At 45.4% G+C, this 21,103-nt stretch overlaps 1 protein-coding gene across 1 annotated transcript; it reads right to left on the bottom strand.

Moving 5' to 3' along the window:
• Positions 1-14,491: 14,491 nt before the first annotated feature.
• Positions 14,492-17,186, bottom strand: FOXD4L3 (forkhead box D4 like 3). Its single transcript, XM_043514548.1, is given in 5 exon segments — positions 14,492-15,631; positions 15,664-15,800; positions 15,803-15,990; positions 15,992-16,073; positions 16,076-17,186. Coding segments are annotated over 4 exon segments (954 nt in total). The 5' UTR covers positions 16,635-17,186; the 3' UTR covers positions 14,492-15,631; positions 15,664-15,675.
• Between the last annotated feature and the right edge of the window lie 3,917 nt (positions 17,187-21,103).

A 21,103-nucleotide genomic window follows, 5' to 3' on the forward strand; every position in this document is an offset into this window, starting at 1 on the left:
AGATCTGGTTCACCTGTTACTCACTGCTTATGTAGCAGGAAAAGGAAGTACATTGGGAATGAGAACAGGTGTGTCAAGGCTCAAACTCACGTATTCCACATGCTGGATTTGCAAAATGGCTGTGTAGACAGGAGAAAGTACATAAAGACCTCTGATGGAGGTCTGAAATCAAAGAAGGTAATGGACATGCACCCATATGTATAACAGTTATAGATTCATCAGTCTGTCTTTACTGGCCCTGTTGCATTAGGGTTGGAGTAAGTATTACTTGGGTTTTATTGTTTTAGCTCTTATATTATACAGCTTTTCTTTCTGCTGTTTGGTAAATCTTTTTTACCAGATGTTAGGAAAAAAAGATTGCTGATGATAGTTAAAATAACCTGTAAACTGTATACAAAATCTCAGGCATGTGCAAACTACCAGTTGAGCTGTAAAATGCACTATATGCAAGGGAAGTGCCCTCGCTGCCACTAGAAAATCCTTCCACAGGTATAAAGTATGTTTAAAAAACCAACAACAACCCAAAAAAAAGTCCAGGTTGGGATTTACTTCTCTATGCAAGATTTTTCCTGTGCATGGAAGTTATTCCAAATACTTCTGGAAAGAGAAGGATGAGAAATAGACCCTTCATTAATTATACCTGGTAAGTAAGAGGGAATGTGGACTGGTGGGAAGGTGCTAGAATAGAGTCATGTGGCTAAGGCTTAAAGTGGATGAGGTGCAGATAAAATTTAAAAAACAACAGAGATGTCCAAAGTGGATCTCAGACAAGTTGTTCCACCAGGAAGAAGGGGGCATTATAACAACTATATTTATCTGTTCAAACTAATGAACTAATTAAATTCCATGGCTGAGCCGTGACAGGTAATCTGAGCACACTCTAGGTTTTCCTTGTAGGTATTTTTTGTCGGAACTTGTGTTTTCTCCTTGTGTGACAGGACATGATTCTTAGAGAGGCAGAACACCCATGTCTCCCATTGAAGTCAAGCAGTTTACACCCAGTTTCTAATTGCAAATGTATAACACATCCAATACTATCATGTGTGAAATTGCACGTGCACTCTCCACCCTCTCTCTCCACTGTGCAGCAGAGACACATTCTGTGTGAGAACCTGTTCATGCTGCCAAGAATTGACATGTTGCCAAATGGTCATTTAGCAAGAGATTTCCCCATATAATCTAGAAGTTATACACTTCCGGTTACGGCTACTTTGTCTCATGGATTAAAGGAATATTGGAAAGCTTGATTCATCTGACTGAAATTCTGACAGGATATATTTTTGAAAAAAATCTTAGGCTGAAGCAGCCACAGATTAAAGGTTTGATTTTTTGAAAGGTGCAAGAAAAAGTACAGCTCCAGCTGAAGTCAGGGGGAGCACAGATACTCAGCACCTCTAAAGATCAGGCCTCAAGTCTATTATGCTCAGATGATATCACGCTCTATAACCATGACAAATTATGCCTTACGGATTGTGCCAACTGAATGGCCTTCTCCAAATGGTCTCCTACTGGTATACTTCAGAAGCTTGGCAGATATATTATTACATGGTCTAAATTTCACTCCTTCTAGCTTGCATTAAACTAACAATTCACTACATAGCTTAATCCTTTTAAACTGTAATTTTTTTATCCTGTATCAAATAAAACTGGAAAAAAATATTCTCAGCTGTAGCTTGATAACTGGACACTTTGGACTGTACAGTGGTAATACAGTAGTGGAACATAAGTCCTTAAAAATGCTCTGGTTGTTTCTTTTAGCTGCCAGCTCAAGGGAAGCTTGTTAATTAGGGCCACCTACAAGAGTGATATATTTCTAGACATTATAACCAGTGACCGCATAAGGCAGAGGTTGAGACTGTAGTATACAACTACTGTATGTCCAATAGTAGGCTCTGTATTTTTGACGAAATCAAAGGAAATAAGTTTTAAAATGTGCAAATGGGAACACCAGCGTCTTGAAATTTACACATACTAGAAAAGAAGGCAAATGTCCATGTTTAGTTGTCTAGGCCAGTGATTCTTTGTTTTTTCCATACGAGAACTCTCCTCCCATTGAACCAGATGGAAAGGCCAGGTCACAGCCCCCTTGACACCCGTTTGTAACCCTCCACTCCCTGAAACAGGATTAATGACCTCCAGGATTTCCAACCACAGACACAAGAAGAATCGGCATGGTACTGTGAGTAAGGCAGAAGAGTGGGACTTGGGAAACGTAAGATCTAGCCCAGCTCTTCCACCAACCTGCTGAGTGGCCTTGAGCAAGTCATAGTGCCTCTTCGTGCCTCATTTTCCCCACCTATAAAAATAGTGATAATGATATTTACTGTACTTGGCAAAACAGTTTGAGATTACATCTGTGGATTAAAAATGCTATACAAGTGCTATGCTAAACATAAAATTGAGATGGGACTCCAAGCAAAAGCCCAGTATACCCCTGAGTTATACAAACACTTGAGACTAGCCTTTTTAATATCTGGCATGATTTGTTTTAATTGTATGCTGCTTTTTGTCTAGATGTTTATTCACTAACCCTCTCTCCCCACACAAAGTGTCCATTCTAACTACCCTCTCCTCAACTTCTTGTTCTGGCTCTGCACCTCTCCTCACCCCCCCCAACCTACTTCTTGGTGGTTCTCCTCTCCACCCCACTTTTCTTCTTACCCCAATTCCTCATTGTTTGCCTCTTCTTCACCTCTCCTCGCTCCCATGATCCCAGTGGTTCTGCCCCTCTCCTTATTGAGACCACTAATAATTTGGCCACTTCTCCATTCTGCTAGTCCCCTGGCACTGCAGCACTTTGGGCAGCCCCTGATTCTTTCCTCTGTTGGAGCAGTGGCTACTTCACGGCCCTAATATCCATAGGACTGCAACCAATTCCAGGGTAGGATTTATAAATTGAATCATTACATTGAATATTCTTATATTTTCTTTTTAAGTGATACTAGCATGTCACTTACACACAATAAAGGTAATTTAATATATCATTAGTTTATGGTATCTTGGCAGGCAAAACATTCAGGATTTTTCTTGTTTAGTGTGGGTTTCCCTCCCTCCCTCCCTCTCTTTCTTTCATAAGGGATGAAATAACCTTTCATCAACTAATCACAATATTTACCTAAAAATATTTAATAACTTCCTTCTTTATTCTGCAAATTTATTTTATGGTTCTATTACAATTCATACCCTAACAGCAATAAAACCCATTTATCAAAATAAACCCTTGTATCTGCTAATGATTACCTCAGTCTTTTAAGTGCCTTTGATTTCTTCTTTGGCTATTAATAGAAACAGATATGATCTAAGGGCAATTATTGCTTCATTCTTATTGTTTGAATATTTTTAAATTACATAGCTGAAAGAATTTAAATATTGCAATAACACTGAGGCTATGTTGCATAAAGGTCAGGCCTATGACAAAACAAAGTATTAAATAAATGAGAAGGAAATTATTCTGTTAATCAAAAGGAATGGTTTCAAATGGCATCAGAAATTCAAAACAGACCAGATTAATCCTCTGAGTTCTATATTATCATTTTAAACATTAATCATTATCTATAGAAGCAATGTAGAAAGTAGTCAAACAGCACCACCTGCAGTGAGAATATTTAACACAGCCTATGTCAATGTCAGGTTTCAGAGTAGCAGCCGTGTTAGTCTGTATTCGCAAAAAGAAAAGGAGTACTTGTGGCACCTGAGAGACTAACAAATTTATTAGAGCATAAGCTTTCGTGAGCTACAGCTCACTTCATCGGATGCATCCGATGAAGTGAGCTGTAGCTCACGAAAGCTTATGCTCTAATTTGTTAGTCTCTAAGGTGCCACAAGTACTCCTTTTCTTTATGTCAATGTCTGCACTGATCTTCTCTCCCTGTGAAAAGCAGGCTTCCTTTGGTCTCCACCACATTATGTTGCTCCCTCTGGTGTGCAGAGGTGAAAAGCATGGAGACCCACGCATACTGATTCAGTAACTGGTATCAATTCCACCATCTCATCTTAATTAGGTGCCTTTATTTGGGTGTGCAATTTTAGGTACCTAAATTCAAAAATTTTAGCCTCATCCTTTCTGTAGATCCAGTTTCCTGGGCCAGATTCTGATTCAAATTGTACCCATGTAAATCCAGAGTTACTCCACACTCTAGATTCATGCAGGTGTATCTGAAATCAGAATTTCGTGCCATCTCTGTAAAATAGGAGTAACAATACTTACCGGTACATTAGGAAGTTAAATAAACTTTCAAACAAATGAAAATACACCATCTGCTGGAAGGCCTTTGTAGGAGCTGCGTGGGGCAGGAAGTATACGGAGCAGTCCCATAGGGTTGCTTGAGCATCCCCTAAAAGTTGTGGATAGAGGCCAGTCTCCACACTTATCGTGCATAGGCAGGTGTGGAAGGCTGCAGTAACCACAGACTGAGACTGGTGTGAAGACAAATCAAGTGGTCCCAATCCCATGCACAAATGGCACAGAGGAACAGCTGTTTTTGTTCCAACACAGACTACAAGATTCCCACTAAGTGCAGCAGCTTGGCCGCAATCCATCTCTTTCTCGTGTAGCTTGAAGGAGGAGGGGTTGTGAAGTCCACAGGCAACAATCCTCATGCGCTCCTAGTGGCACTGCTGAGAGGCACAAGCAGGGACTTCCCCTTGCAGCAGCTTCCACATTTGGGGCAACAACATGAGCGGCTGCGGGTATCAAAGGCAGAAGAAGGCTGAGCCTATCCAAACTGCCTGCATGGCCCCACCCACACTCCACGCCAGACCCCCTCCTGCTTCCTGCCATGGCCCTTCTTTCCCATGTGGCCAAGCCCCGGGCCAGTGGTGCTGGAACCGTGGGGAGGCCCATAGCCCTCCCACTTCACTTTTCGCGGGGTGGACCCTGTCCCCTTCCCTTCCTCTTCCCCACAAGGCCCCACCAGCCCACCTCCTGGCCAGGCCAGCGTGGAGCCCAGCCCAGGAGCCTGGGCAGCTGTGGGGAGCTGCGGAGGACCCTCTACCTGCTCAGGGGGCTAAGAGCAGCTCCCGCCCTACGTCCCCACCCGCTGGACTCCCTGGCCCCCCAGGGCAGGAGGAGAGACCGCAACCCCACGCCAACTCCCCACAGCTGCCTGCGCAGCTCTCCCCAACCCACCTCCAACCTGGGGTGGGGCCTCGGAGGTGCAGCCTGGCCATGGTAATAGCCCCACATGGGCAGCTGTGAGGAGTCAGACCCTCCACCTGCCCCAGGCAGTTGGTGGAACCCCGGGGGCAGAGGCTGCTCAGGTTCCCTGCACCGCGGGCAGGTGGAGGGTCCGCCATGGCTCCCCACAGCTGAACACCCAATTTCTTATCAAGGCTGGGCTGCAGCTTCGAGACCCCTCTCCCCTCAGCCAGAGCTGGGTTTGGGAGAGCTGCGCAGGCAGCTGTGGGGACCCTGGGTCCCTCCACCTCCCCTGGGCAGCGGCCCCTAACGCCCCCCCCACACACACTTTTGGGAGGGCTCCAGTGCCCTTGCCCCAGATTGAGGCTAGTGGGGGCCAGCTTACCGCTAGGGACTCCAGGAGGCCGGACCCGGTGCTCATGCCACCCGGGGCGAGGGGCCATGCTGGGCCCACCTAGTGATCCGGGGTGGGGTGTGCTTGGCTGCCTGCCCACTTGCTGGGCACTCCAGAGCTGGGCGGGGGCTCGGGGTGCTGATGGGGGGGGGGGGGGAAGGGGCGGGAGAGGCAGGGCCCCAGGCAGAAGGAGCGTGCCAGCCGGGGGCTAGCCTACCCATGCCCACTGGTCACCTGCCGTCCATAGGTGGGAATTTTGGGTTCCCTGCAGCCCAGTGCTGCAGCCCATCTGCATGTCCTTTCTAATCTCAGCAATATATTTACATCAGTTTACATTGACAAGCCATTTACACAAGGAAAGGGCTTGAGTCTTACTTTGCCAAGGTTTCCTATTTTGTATTCTCCTTTACAGGACTCAAAGGCCTGCTCTCTTAAAAAAGGACCCCCCACAGCTGACAAGCTCAGGGCTGTAATCAGGGCAGAGCAAGTAGGGCAGCTACCCAGGGCACAAGGTTGCGGGAGCAGAAAAATGACCAAAAAAATGGTAAGAAAAGTAGTTTGCACTTGCTCACCCCAGGTGCTAAAATGCCTAGTTATAAATACTGGATAATCAACATCTCCCTTTCTTCAAGGCGACATCCCCTTTATTATTGTGGTATATCTCAAGTACAGGTATGTTGTAGCATAGCCCCATTTCCCTCCCCCACTGTCCTTTTTAAGAAGAGTGGTATGCATCTGTATACCATGCTGAGTAATAGAAGGGTGCATATGGCTCATATTTTATAAATATTAGCTGTATTTGTATCTGTAGCTGACGGATTTCAACATGTTAGTCTTTAAATTAAGTTCAAGCTCTTCTTTTCTTTCTGCATTGTTGAAACCCTCTTACTATATAGCATGTGGCTCCAAACAATTTTCAATAATTTGACAGAGTAAATACTTTTTTAACAATGCAGGGTAAGGGTTTCTGAAAGCAGATGAATTAAAGAAAGTGGACTAGTTCCCCAGCTGGTATAAATCGATGCAGCTCCGTTAATGTCAATAGAGCTACACTGATTTACAGCAACTGAGAATCTGGCCCCTTGTGTATTGCATGCATTGGATGTGAATGTTACATGAAGATTTTATTTACACACAGCCTCTGACCTGGTAGTGATTTGTTAGCAAGCGTATTGCCTGGGGAACTGCTGGAGGGACTATTGTATTTTGAAATATTTTTTAATTTTTATGCAGTAGGGTACAGACCAATGTTTCTGCATGTTTTCTAACATTTAGAAGTGAAATACTGTGCATACATATGGTACTGCATAAAAATGATGCCTGCCTGTCTATTTAAAAAAAAAACAATACTCCGGTTATTTATTGCTTTTCTAAAATGATCTATAAAAATGTCCTCACTTGTTGTTGATTAGGGGTTGGGAGAACTGAAGCCTAGTTTTTCACCCTTGTTTGATATCATCATTCAGTCTTGCAGTAACTGATTTTGGTAAAATTCTCCAGCCAAAAGATGGAAGCCAGAATACTCCTGTGTCTATTGTAAAACACAGCCAGGTAAACATCAAATTAAAAAAAAAAATCCAAATGGAATTTCCCCCCTCCCCATCACTGTTTAGCTGGGAAGGAGCCAGTTAATAAAGTCATATATAATATTTCCTATGAGAAGACACTAAAACAGGATTTAATTAAAAGGATTTAATTTTTATTAATGCTATCAAAATAATGTTCCCTTCAAAATGATCATATTTTATGTATAGTTTCTATGCTGTCTTATTTATTTTATTACTATAAAGCTGTGAATATAATTAACACATACAAATGCAGTGATTTAGAAACAAAAGTGCCGTTAGTCATAAGTGCACTGTGCACACATTTAAAATTGTAGTTCTCTGGGTCTATTGTGCCATTCCTTTTTAGGTAGAACTCCTCAATGATTTCTGTAGGGACTTCTGCATAAAGATCTCAGTTCAGCAAAGAATTTACACCTGATCTAAAGTCCATTGAAGTCAGTGGGAAGATTAAAGTTAAACATGTGCTTAAATGCTTTGCTGGATCATAAAAGACTTGTATGTCCCAGCATTACTGACAATTATAACAATAAATGCTGAGCAGGTCATCAAATGAACTTTACCACTAGAGGGTAGCAAATACCTGTTTGCTGTGATGTTTTCTGCCTCAAGCAGGAGAGTGAATAGGAAACAAAGGTAGGCTAGGAAATCTCAAGCCAACATATCAGGTGGAATAAATACTCATTTGGGACCAGATACTGCTCCCATTGAAGAGAACAGCAAAGCTCCCACTGAGCAAGAGCAGACCTATTGTGTTTTGAGAATCCTTTTCTGTTTTAGTCTCAATAACACGCTACTGTGGTGCACATTATTAACAAGAACAACAAGGAGTCCTTGTGGCACCTTAGAGACTAACGAATTTATTCGGGCATAAGCTTTCATGGGCGAGAACCCACTTCATCGGATGCATGGAGTGAAAATACAGGATCAGGTATAAATACATGAAAGGATGCTTTACCACATGCTTTACCAATTCCTGAAAGACGATCCCTCACTCTCACAGACCTTGTGAGACAGGCCAGTCCTCACTTACAGACAGCCCCCAACCTGAAGCAAATACTCACCAGTAACTACACACCACACAACAAAAACACCAACCCAGGAACCAAACCCTGCTGTAACCCTGGTGCCAACTCTGGCCACATACCTATTCAAGGGACACCATCATAGGACCTAACCACATCAGCCACACCATCAAGGGCTCATTCACCTGCACATCTACCAATGTGATATATACCATCATGTGCCAGCAATGCCCCCTGCCATGTACATTGGCCAAACTGGACAGTCTCTACGTAAAAGAATAAATGGACACAAATCAGACATCAGGGATTATAACATTCAAAAACCAGTCGGAGAACACTTCAATCTCTTTGGTCACACAATAACTGATCTAAAAGTGGCAATTCTTCAACAAAAAAACTTCAAAAACAGACTCCAGCGTGAAGCTGCAGAACTGGAATTAATTTGCAAACTGGATACCATCAGATTAGGCCTGAATAGAGACAGGGATTGGCTGGGTCATTACAAAACCTAAACTTAATTTCCCCAATACTAATTTCTCCCTACTGTTACTCACACCTTCTTGTCAACTGTCTGTAATAGGCCACTCTCATTACCACTTTAAAAGTTATTTTTCCTCCCTCGGTATCCTGCTGTTAATAGATTTATCTTGTTAGACTGACCTCACGCTTGGTAAAGCAACCCCCCATCCTTTCACGTATTTATGCCTGCTCCTGTATCTTCCACTCCATGCATCTGATGAAGTGGGTTCTAGCCCATGAAAGCTTATGCCCAAATAAATGTATTTAGTCTCTAAGGTGCCACAAGGACTCCTTGTTTTTGCTGATACAGACTAACATGGCTACCACTCTGAAACCTGTCATTATTAACAAGCAGTATTAATCCAACCCTGCTCTGAATGAAGAACTTTGAGCTGTGCAAACTGCTTTAAAATTAGGAAAACCTCTGTCTTGTGCAAAATTTAGTAATAAAACAGAATAAATTATTTTCAGAGGCTTACAGTCATCTTTGGGTTTAATTGAAAAAATCCATATCTTAAATTTTGTAAAAGATACAGTAAATTAGCATTACTTGCTCACTGGGCTAGAAAGAAGTCCCCAAAAAGTGTCGGATTTGCACAAGTAGATATTTAGGCAAGGATTCAATGTTAAACTAGTAGGGCCGCCAGTTTCCTTGAGTTAAGACAACAGAATTTGACCCACAAGGAAATTTTTCTGACATTTTTCCTTTGCAAAACAATAGGTGTTTTTAAAGCAATCAAAATATGTATTTTCATTATATTGCTTGATATATTTCTACACAACAGTTTTCTTATTGCTCTATAGTGACAGATACAGAGTCCAGACCACTGACTTTCATACAGCTGTAAGTACAGGCCCTGTCCTCTACCCAGAATGTCCTGTGAATTTACTGGGAGCAGGCCATTGTTCATACCTCTTGACAACTCTGCCAGAAATGATGCCTCTGGTCCAGAGGCAGGGATTTGTGAAGCAATTGGGTCCAACGGAGTTGGACTTGCTCTCTGTTTCATTTGTATGTACGTACCTGATTAGAAGCAACTAAAGGACTTTTATATAAGAAATAAATAGGCAAAAAAATAGAAACAAGTGTAACACTTCCAAATACTGGATGGTGAGAAGAGAAGTGAGTGTGAATGGTTACTCAGATGGAGCATAAGTCATAAATCAGACAGCCTGCTAGAAACTGAGCTGAGAGAAGAGAATCACCAATCCACACTGAAACTTTGGAGTGAATTGTTGCAAACTGCAGCAGTCTCTTGCAGAGAAATAAATACCCAGGGCTTAAGTCTGATCTCACTCACATTTCACTCTTATTTATACCAGTGTATAAATGACTTCAGGGGTGTAGCTGCAGATTCCTGATTTAGGCCTCACTCCTGCAATCAGATATACTAGCATGGTCATCTGCACTCATAGAATCTCACTGACTCCAAGGGGGGCGGGGAGGGCACCGTGTGGGCATCCCCTATGCAGATACAAGAGCATGACTGAGGTTTTATACAGAGTTAAGTGAGAGTAGAATCTTGCCTCCAAGAATGTATCAAATAGTAAACAATACATTAGGCAACCCTTAGCACCTATCCAAAATGAGAGCGGATGCCTATGAATTAAAGCATTGGTTTTCAGCCTCTTTCCTACTGTAGTCCATGTTACAACAGAAAAATTATCAGGGTATGCCAAAAGAAAGAGAGGAGGATCACAGCCCTCAGCCTGAGACCCCATTGAGGGATAGGGGTGAAATCTTAGCTCCATTGAACTCAAGAAAAAACAAAATGGTTGCAAGCCCCTCGAATAACATACAAGCCTCAAACATACCTTACTCTTCTGCTGCCTTTACAATATAGGATTTCATGATTTTAAATAGAGAATGGGTGTATTTTTCATATTATTTCACCCAATTGAGTGCCATAGCAGTATACGACACAAAACCAAGTTGTTTTGTTTTTTGTTGTGAAAGGGCCTAGATTTTTACCATTAATTTTAAGAGGTGGAAGAAAGACATGTTTGTTTTATTTTTGGGTTTTATGGATTTTTTGTAAAACCCTGCAGTTTTCTTCCTGTGAAACTCAAGCTGGTCACTTCTTTTGGAGCTGTGCGCTTTCTTTATTTTTCAGTTTAAGGAGTTTTGCTCTAGGTTAATTTAATTTCTGGATGCTTTGGGTAGGGTAAGAAGGGAATTGTCTATATTCTTCAAGGTGAAATATGTTGCTGTATTAAGAAATGTTTCCCATAATCTCTGACCTCTGAGTCTGATCGGAAATGTACTGTCAGCTGCCATGGACACGCGCTCAATGTGCTAACCCTTAGTACGAAGTTACATTGTCACGGACTCGCGTCTCTCGCTAGGTAATTAAGAACTGGCCTTAAATATCACTCGTCGTGCGTGTGAACATTTTCCTCCCCTCTTGAAAAGCAGATGCCTCGAGTTAAAAAGACCTGACCTGATCAGTGAGCACGTCCTGAAGTGTTTCTCTGTTAACGCAATAATTTAGGCTGGCAGCCGACGCAGTAAGGACCGGATCCATCCCCTTTGATGTCAGTGAGAATCTTTCCATTCGCTTCACTGAGCGTTGGCTATCGCATCATATTGACCGCAGAGAAAGGTTTGAGGTAGGAAGCGGGGCTGGTGTTGTGTAATTGGGGATGGAGGTTTGGAATAATCTTGATCATCCTTAATGTAGCCTTGAGGCGCTTCTTAAAAGGCTCTAACTCCACCCAAGGCTATCTTCTTGCAATTTCAGGGCCCGATCCTGCAGTCCAAAGAGTTCGGCGTGAGTTAGGACTGCAGGGTCGGGCTCAAACTCCGCTGATGAATGTTTTGGCCTTTTATATTTTAAGAACACGAAACAAATTTTAATGATGAAGTACTACAGTTTTAAAAAACGGCTACTTCCCTAGGCAGAGGTTTTGTCATGATACACATACTCGTACATAAGAGGAATACTGCAAGCGTGTAATGCCAGTGTACATCATCTTTATAATGTGGTATTGTCTCATTCGAAATACGGCTCATCTCTGCCGGGACTGGGGGTTAAAGATAATATGAAGACCATGTTTTCTTTTGATTGGGTTCATCAAGCGTGAAAACCCTTTAATACTATATAGTTTTTTCCTTTATTTTTTTAAAGATAAATGTCTGTATAAAGTCGAAGAAAATGATTATTAGCAATAACCCATACCTCTCTGTATTAACCCAAGTAGTCTTATAATAAAAGCAATGAAATAATTCGTTTCTGTTTCACCTGAGGAGATGCTATAAGTATCAAGTTAACAGTGTGACCAGGTTCCCAGTACCTGCGGACCATTTCTTAGAGGCACTTATTTTATTCCTTAGAGGCACTTAGATGGCCTCATCTCCGAGCCCTTCGCCCCTGCGGAATTTAAGCACCAGAAGGTGGGTTGTAGATGATTTTTCAAGGGAAGTCGGAATGTACGGCTGCCTTTTGGATGCGATCCATTAACTGCACGGCTTCCCGTGTGAGTTAACATTAGGAGGGGGATATTTGATTTTAAAAAGGAAGAAACAAATTATTTAGGTGACACTTCAAATGGGTACAGTCTGACGGCGACGGTTCATCTTTTAACTGTGTAAAAAAAAAAAGATGGTCAAAACGATTCACTGACTGTCCGTTTCCTAGTCACCGGACAGAAAGGCGCAGAAGAGGAGCACTGTTCGGTGTTAGGCTGAAATAGCCAAAGCAAAGTAGTAACTGCTGATGGTTTCTAATTGCACAGCAAATTCTGAATCTCTTGTCAATTCTCAGTGCCTCATCACTTCAATGCGAACCACTTTCCTGTGCCATTTGCCCTCATCCACAGCCCGCTGAAGTCTACAGAATGGCTCCCATTGGCTCAATGGGTTTTGGGTCAGGCCTAGAGTCCCGCTGTTTACTCCAGTTCTCCGAGTCCAGAAATGTAGGATCGTTCAGATTTTGCTGTGCATTTGGCTGATTTAGAGGAAATGTCATTTTGATAGTTTTAAATAAATATGCAGTTTCCTCCTCGTTTATATACATTGTATATATTTTTAATTTATGGATTAAAGTTAAAACGACAAGGACAAAGTGGAGTGTTTATGCAATTATTGCCGATTGTCTAAACAGCTTTGAGATTTTTTAAAAAAAGATTCCTCCCCCCCGCCCCATCAATGGAAGAAGGGGGGGGGAATAGATGAATGCTCTGATTAAAACAAGGAGTTACCTGCTGGAAGAGTTTGTTCCTATTTACTTCAGAAGGAGAAGGAGCTAGCCCTATTTCAGAGAGGAAGACATTTTCCTTTCCTTAGGCAGTTAGAAATTCTCTGAAATAGGACGGATCATTAATTGGGTTTGTCACACACTGCATCTAATCCAAAGGCAAAATTCAAATGTTCAAAAAAGATTCAAGGATCGACGTCGTAAAGGGAACAGAGCCTAAACACCAATCTAAACTACCAACAACTACTTCCACTCGAAGTTTATCCTTCCGGATACAGGACCTGATCTACCTCTTGCTATACTGAATGGGAGCAGAATCGGGTCCTTAGCACATTATTGTTTGTTTGCTTCCTTTAAATCTTCTTGCTCTGTGCAGCCTGCCAGGCTGGATTATTAGCCGCTGGGGGAAGAAGCATATTAAGCGCGGCGCAAGGGAGGGTTGCACTGTCTGGGTCCTGTTTTAATAGTCAGAGAAATGCAGCATGGAAAAAGAAAAAAGGAGTTGGCGTGAACAGGCTCAGGAATCCTTAACTTTTCAGGCGAAAGGTGACCACGCGTTACAAAGCGAATAAAATAGCCCAGTGCCGCTGAGAGTTGATCATACAGTTGCAGGCAGACTGTGACATACAGGGAGGCGCATAAGAAAGAACCTTCATTTTTCGTGAGCCTAGTAGCATCTTGTAACACCCCAGCTCCACCTTTAAATGGCAGCTCCACTACACAAACAACGCAGGTTGTGCGGGCGGGGAAAGCTACCTTCATTTTTGAGGAGGAGAGGCGTTATCTTTTTTGAACTCCGCTCTATACCGGGTCTTCTGTGACCAGCCAGCAGCCCGTACACTGGCGGAGCATACGGGTTCTCCGAAGCAATGGGAAGTTTTGCCTCGATTTGTGAGGCAGGGAGGCAAGCACACTGCGCAGACTGCACTGTGATGGGATCATATTGTGTTTAATCTCCTCGCCCCCCGGTAACTAAACAATCTAGAAGTCTTAACGCGTAAGAAGTGTTGGCTGTAAGGAGTGAATCAAGGGAGCAAGGGTTTTGCAATGCTCCAGGGCAGGTACCTTCCCTGGGAACTGTCATTAATCATTTTATTAAGATGATGTTGAAGTAAAAAGAAAATGGTACAGAGTTTAAACATAGAAGTTTCTGGTTATCAGGGAATAAGGTACAGATTATCAAGGGGTTTAGGAGCGGGTGGTGTAAGGAATACGTAAGGAATTTGCAATCTCCCCCATTGGGGGTAAAAGTTTCATGGGTCAAAGTACAGACAGTGAGATATGGGGGTATGTTGTTCATATAATGGCTATGTTCAGATGTGGCGTATAATGAGTGGATACCAGAAGGAGCATGGATTTACCCTCATTTGGTGGGATTTAATGTTCAGTGAGTTTATGGTTCCAGTTCATATGGTCCAATGTGGGTATTGGCTTAGCGGGACTTGCTCAACCCTACCCCCGATCTTGGCTTCTGCACCCTTCCCTCCTTTTATATGTCAGCTCCGTTCACTGCGTTCCTTTCAAGATACCTAAACCAGTCATGAGCGTCACAAGAATGTCCTTTCTGGTGGTATCCCTCCTTGCGGACTGAGATGTGGAAATTACACATTTAAAGGTAGATTTAAAACAAATACAATTAACACATTCCCCTACCGCTAAGAATCAGAGAAACGAGTGCCATTTCTTTTTCATCTCCTAGGTTGTTCTCATTGCTCATTGTGGGGAGGAAGGTGACACCTGGTATCCCAATGTACGGGTCCGATCCTGCTCTCAGTGAAGCTACTGGCAGTTCGGATCTCAATTTAAATCGGCTTCTACTAGGGCTTGAACAAAAAAACGCCTCTGATTTTATATGCAGTCAAATAACATATAGAAATAACCCCTAAATCTAAATATCCGAAACACTCGGAAATACACCCCATAGAGGGCCTTCGAAATGACCCTTTCGCTCTCATTAAAACATAAAAGCGAAAAGGTCGCTTTCGTTTGGAAAGTTGGCCAGCTGGATTTTATACATATTATGATGAGCATATGCTTATTGTGTTAGCCTCTGTAACTGACTTCAGAAAAAGGAAAGACAAGCACTATATTGTTTTTTATTTAGGCTATACACAAGTTTATGTTAACATTTCCCCACGGAAGCTGCAAATACAGATCACAGGCAATAAATATTCAGCTGCAACGTCTATTTATATTGCAAACCCGTTACAAGAGGAAACACAGGATACGTAAGTATTGTACGTTTGGAATTTTGAAAAGTTTGTCGTTCAAAGGAAGAGAAAAGGAAACTTATTATAGTGGAAGTTGTCCTATGTTTGAAGTTTTTGTTTGAATCCCACAAGTTACCCGCTTAGTTCATTTCTCACTCAGATAATACAGACCGGATGCGCTTTTGACGTTGCACAGGGAGAAAAACAGCAAGGCTCACTATAGTGCCCGGTGACCTGTTCCTTAAAAAAACAACCCTCATTTAAAGGCTTTCGCTTTGTAAACATTTTACAGCCACCGCACACCTATGAGGGGATTATTTGCTGCATGATCGCCACACGCCAGAGCCGGAGCTGCTGCAAGTTTAGCAGGATCGGTCAGTTTCAGCTCGCAGCATAAAGTCAGGCGCTCCATGACAATCGCCACCCAGAGACGGATGGGGGGGACAGTGCCGAAGCCCCCCGCCCCGACGGCAAACGCGAGGCAGGGCCCGGGCCGGGCAGCTCCCGATCGGAGCATGAAGTTGCTTGAGGCACTAACGCCACCCACCAGGGTGTCCGCGCAACGTCCCCGGCAGGGGTCGCCGGAGGCTGGGTCCGGGGTGGCGGCGCCAGGCCGATCCCGTTGGGCGCTAGAAGGCGGCCGGTGCCGCTCCACGGGGCAGCAGCCCGGCAGGGCCCGAGCAGGCAGCCAGCGCGCCGCCGCCGCACCCAGGGCTGGGCCCGACGAGGCGGGCGCCCTTCCCGGCCCCGGGGCGCAGCAGGCGGCGTCCCGCGGCGAGGCCACGCCGAGCAGCGCCGCGGGCAGCAGGCAGGGGGCGCGGGGCAGGGATGGGGCCCGCAGGGCAGGCGGCCGGCGGCGGCGGCGGCGGCGGGCGCGGGCCGGCTCGCTGCCCGTCAGGATGCTCTCGATGCTGAAGGAGCAGCCGCGGCCGGGGGCAGCGGCGCCTGCTGCGCCCGGCCGCCTCCTGCTCCCGCAGCAGCAGCAGCCCCAGGTGCAGGGCGCAGCCGGCCGCCCTCCGGCGCGGCACGGGCAGGCGGGGTGCAGCGGGAGCCCGGCCTCTGGCGGCACGTAGCGCAGCGGCTCGCGGGGCAGCAGGGCGCAGGGCGGGCAGAGCAGGGGCGGCGGCGGCGGCGGCGGCGGCGGGGCGGGGGGCGGAGGCGGCGGGGGGCGCTTGAAGCGCTTCCTGCGGCGGAGGAAGCTGCCGTTGTCGAACATGCCCTGCGAGGCCGGGTCCAGGCCCCAGTAGCTGCCCTTGCCCGGGCTGCCCGGCTCCCGCGGCAGCTTGACGAAGCAGTCGTTGAGCGAGAGGTTGTGGCGGATGCTGTTCTGCCAGGCGGGGAAGCGCCGGCGGTAGTAGGGGAAGCGGCCGCGGATGAAGGCGCAGATGCCGCTCAGCGGCAGCTTCTGCTGCGGGCTCTGCAGGATGGCCATGGTGATGAGCGCGATGTAGGAGTAGGGCGGCTTCCCCTCGGGCTCCCCCTGCACGCCCCTGCGCCCTTCCACCTCCTCGGCCCCCACGGTGTCGATCTCCTCCTCCTCCTCCTCGTCCTCCCCGTCCGAGCCCCGCGCGCCCAGCTGCCGGCTCATGGGGCCGCTCGCCCGCGGACGCTGCTGCAGCCCGGCCGCCGCTCGGTGTGGCTGGGAAAGCCGCGTCCGAGCCCTTCTTATACCCTCTCCCCACGACAGCGGGGGGAGAGGAGCTGCTGGTCCCTGCCACAGCCCAATGGGTTCACAGCTGCAGTGAGGTCCCTGGGTTCTGGGCCCTGCCCACCGCGGAGCGGGAGGATGCTGAGTCCTGGGGATGTGTTTGCCCTGGATCGGGCAGGGGCGAGAGCAGGACCCTGGCGGAGCCCCCAGGAAGCAGCTCGGGAGGGAGGGGGCTCCAAGTGAGGCTCCAACTCTCAGGCTCTTCAGCCAGCTCTCCGTCCACTTGTAGCGGCTGAGAGGCAGGTGGCCATGGAGAAAGCGCCTTTGCAGCCTTTAGCGACGGAAAGATGCACCCGGTGCTGGTCAAAATTTGAATGAGCAAAGTTATAATCACAGTAAACTTGGCCGCCAAGATCTGGACTAGAATCGCTGGCCCCTGCTCGGCGCTGCCTGCTGGAAGGTGCTGCTTGTACAGCGATGGCAGGAGGAATCTCCAGCGGCGCTTCTCAGCGCCACTGAACTGTGCTCAGGCGGAGATTAACATCCTTACGGACTGGGGGATTTTAAGAGGGATGGCATTTGAAGTCCCCACGTGTGGATTCCCTCCCTCCAAAACAAACGCTTAGATACTCCACAAAGGAAACCTCACCGCTGCTATTAACGCCAGAAAACGCCTGCCATCAACAGCCCTACTCGCTGACCCACCCGGCCCTGGGTTTGTACTGAATGAACTCGTGCGCATAAGCAAAAGGTCAAATTTTCAAATTAGATAGGAGAGCAAACGCTTTATTTGAAATGCTTGAAACTCAGCACAGTTAAATTGTACATGCACAGCAATGAGGCGCTATCTGCGGGCCACAGTCGGGTCGGGCGTGGTAACAATGTACACTTGACGGCTTTGTTTTAAGAGCTGAACTAAGGAACAGCAATGTGGAGACTGAAGTAAACAGATCACAGCGCAGAGTTTACGTTGGGGGGGGAAGGCGTTTTTATGAAGTTTGGAGGCTGGTGGGTTAGGAGAGGATTTCCTATTGCAGTTCTGAACGAATTCCCACTTCCCCTCCGCTGTTCGACAGCGGCAAAGGCTGGACGCTCCCTGCTGCTAATAGGTTACACACAAAAGCAACTATGCCGGGCATTAAACAGCTGGGGCAAAAGGTCCAGCCCCAGGCCCCCAGCTGGTCAGCTTGGCTTTTGTAAACTTCAGCTCGTTTTCAGGTGGATTTGGGCAGGAAAATGGCAAGTGACACCGCACATGGGAACTACAGAGGTTACTATTTACCTCCCAGATCTGCACATGAAAACAGAAGGAAATAGCCCAGCGGCAGTGGGATTAGAGAAGAAAAATCAGTAAGAACTGTACAATTCTCCTTCTGTGGATTTCTCTTCCGCTCTGAAGCCTGGTGCATACGGATCCTAGTTTTTGAGATAGAGAAGTCAGAATAAGGACATTTTCACCCTCTTCTCACCTATCAGGAAAACCCTGGGCAAACTGAAGTTTACTTGGGGACACAGAAGCCAGCCTGCATTTCAATGCTTTCTCCTTGCCAGCATTTCCGTGAACACACACCTTCTAGTCCGTGACAGGATATCCATTCAAGTGTTTACTCTCTTCCTTAATAGCTGCTGCATTTTATTTACAAATCCACGGCTTCATCTCTGTACACTTGTTTGCAAGAACCTTAGTGCTTTTTCATTGTACCTGAAGCCATGTCCGTAATATACAAAGACAACTCTGGAAAAGATTCAAAGTACAAAATGAAAATAAATTCATCCAGGCTAAATAATTCATAAATATGAACGGAGCAATTTCGCGTCTGAGAAAATATAGACATGTAAGGAGGAAGAATAGAATGAATTTACTACGAGTCTGGTGCGGCATGCCAGAGCTTTGTCTCGATGTTAGCACGCCCAATAACATTACTTATAATAAATTTAAACACTAGGAGGGAGAAATTTCTACTTGTTCATTCGATCGTTATAAAGGAAATGTACATCACTACGCAATTGCTGTTATATCGGTACTAATTTTAAAGGGAGGGAGGTTAAATCAAACCGGTTTTTCTTAAGAAAAGCAACCGTGTAGGTTTCTTCTTTCTGCAGATCACGAACTGGTTACGTTTAGATGGCTGGCTCGGATGTTTGCACCACCACGCTGGGGCTGTTGCACGGCCTCCACTAATAAAATGTAATTTGTTTTGTTTTTCAGCCGGGCAGTTTCTCATCGTCAGAAAATAAAGCTGTAATTCTAGCTGCAAGGGTAGGTCTCCCCAGTCTTCCCCTCACTTCGCAAAACAAAAGTAACCCCCACATATATAAAACGAAGGAGCTGTTAAATCAGTGACAGAGGTGGAAAATAGCATCGCTTAGCAGCGAAGCAGAGGGATGAAAGCGGCCACATCAGCCTGGGTTTTCTAGCTTTAAACAGTTTCGCCCATATCTTTTTATGATGTAGCAAACAAACGATGTAGGATATAAGAGCAGGCTGCGCCCTGCTTTCCCTCTGGCGGATATAATTAGCGTTCCCTTTATGTGCCTGATCTTCCAATTTACTCAGCATAAATTGGGATCAAACTGAGGTTTAAGCATCTGGATCTCTTTTGGGGAGGATGGAGGCACAAGAAGAAAATGTACATATACAAGATGAATGTTATTACTGCTCAAAGAATCCTGGCTGAGGTTTTCTAAGCCTCCTTGGGAATTTAGACATGCATCTTGCATTCATTTTAATTCTTTAAGTGTGCAACCTTAACTTCTCATAATGTAGCGTGGGTTAGGTTGATATTTTTTTCATTCAGTATAGTGTAGTTCAAAAGAAGATTATTATAGACTGACCTCCTGTTCAACCCACACTCACCCAAAAATAGGGGTAGTGCAGTACATCTAGCCAATTGGGGCCCTAACTTTTACAATCCCTTTCCTTTTTGTTTCCACGTAACAGGAGAGGAGTGAAGTGGATCCATAAAACTGGATATGTGGAAAGGACACCAAACAGTCTGTGAATAAATCTCATTTAAATACAGTGGCACCTTGTTGCCTTACTTAGAAATAAGAGTAAAGAGGGGCTATCACTAGCTGCTTTTGCCAAGGTCATATGGGCAAAGGTAGAAGCATGCAGAGGATTGACAGTCGGGCTGAGAAAGGGAGACACAGAATACAGCAACTTTTCCCTACCTTATGCTAAGAATTGGAGAAGGCCTTAGCTAGCAACCTCAGGCCAGCTGATAGCAGGCCGGCAAAAATCGCAGACCAGCGGAGTTGAGTACAATCAACCCAGAAAATGTCAATCTAAGAGGGGGAATATGGAAATAACTGCAAATGGCTTAGATCAGGCTGCTCAAGCCACTTCACTTACTCTGGTGGTACCTGCTGAAAAGTGCCTTCTGTGCCACTATTTCTGTGGAGGAAAGGGCGCACACGGAGATATGTAGGCAGCCAGCTGAGACGATGGCATACAGGGTGGGCTGGTTGGTTGACACTAGCTTGATTGCTCTAGAGAGACAGAGTCAAGGGATGAGGAGAGTCCCAATAGCCGAGATCTAAAAACAAGCAAGGTTAGGAGAGAACAGAGCAGGAGTACAGTACCTCCACTCGCTGTGGACGTATGAGTGGGGGAAGATCACACCTAAAAAACCCAAAAAGGCTGGTGCTATGCATAAAAACAAGATTCTACTTAGTCCTGACTCTTCAGCTTCAGTGAGCCACCAGCATCCAGGACTGACAAATGGACACATTTATGAACTGGTATAATTGTAGAGGTTCACTCTGTTAACTTCTCAGTAATCAGATATAATATCGCTGAAGTTGGATATGTAACTGGGCCCTGTGAAAGGAGGCATCTGAATAGGTAGGAGCTTCTGCTAATATCTTGGATTTTTGTGGCTACTCTCCCCCTTCAAAGAAGGGAAAGGATGACAGCGTAGAACAGGGAATGGACAGGGCACCCGTCAGTTGACCTGTCCTTCAGGGATTGCTGTCTGAAGCAGTAAGTGCTTTTTGTTTGAACCCACATAGGCTTTTCCCAAATTAGAAAATGAATGATCTAGAATTGGGCAATTCAAGAAAAAGCAGTTATTGGCTCTGAAAGTGTTAGTGTCTTCCTCAACTAGATGGAGTGTCTTTAAAACGTAAGGTTGCTGAAGGCAAAGAAAGCACAGGGTGAAAACCAAGGCTGCAAAGAATAGAAGGGAAAAATGTGAACAGTACTGTATATATTTTCTATTTCATTTGCATGATCAGGGACATCTCACTTAAATATTTGTATCATTCTATAAACTGCACCACGGCCAATCCCCCAACTAAGTATTTTTAAGAAGTGTCCTCTACTGATGCCTCAGCTTCGTAAACACCATCTAAAAATGTAAACTGCACTGTCATATTGTTGAACAAAAATTTACACTCACATATTA

This window comes from Dermochelys coriacea, chromosome 5 (assembly GCF_009764565.3).
Source record: "Dermochelys coriacea isolate rDerCor1 chromosome 5, rDerCor1.pri.v4, whole genome shotgun sequence".
NCBI classification, from domain to species: Eukaryota; Metazoa; Chordata; order Testudines; family Dermochelyidae; genus Dermochelys; species Dermochelys coriacea.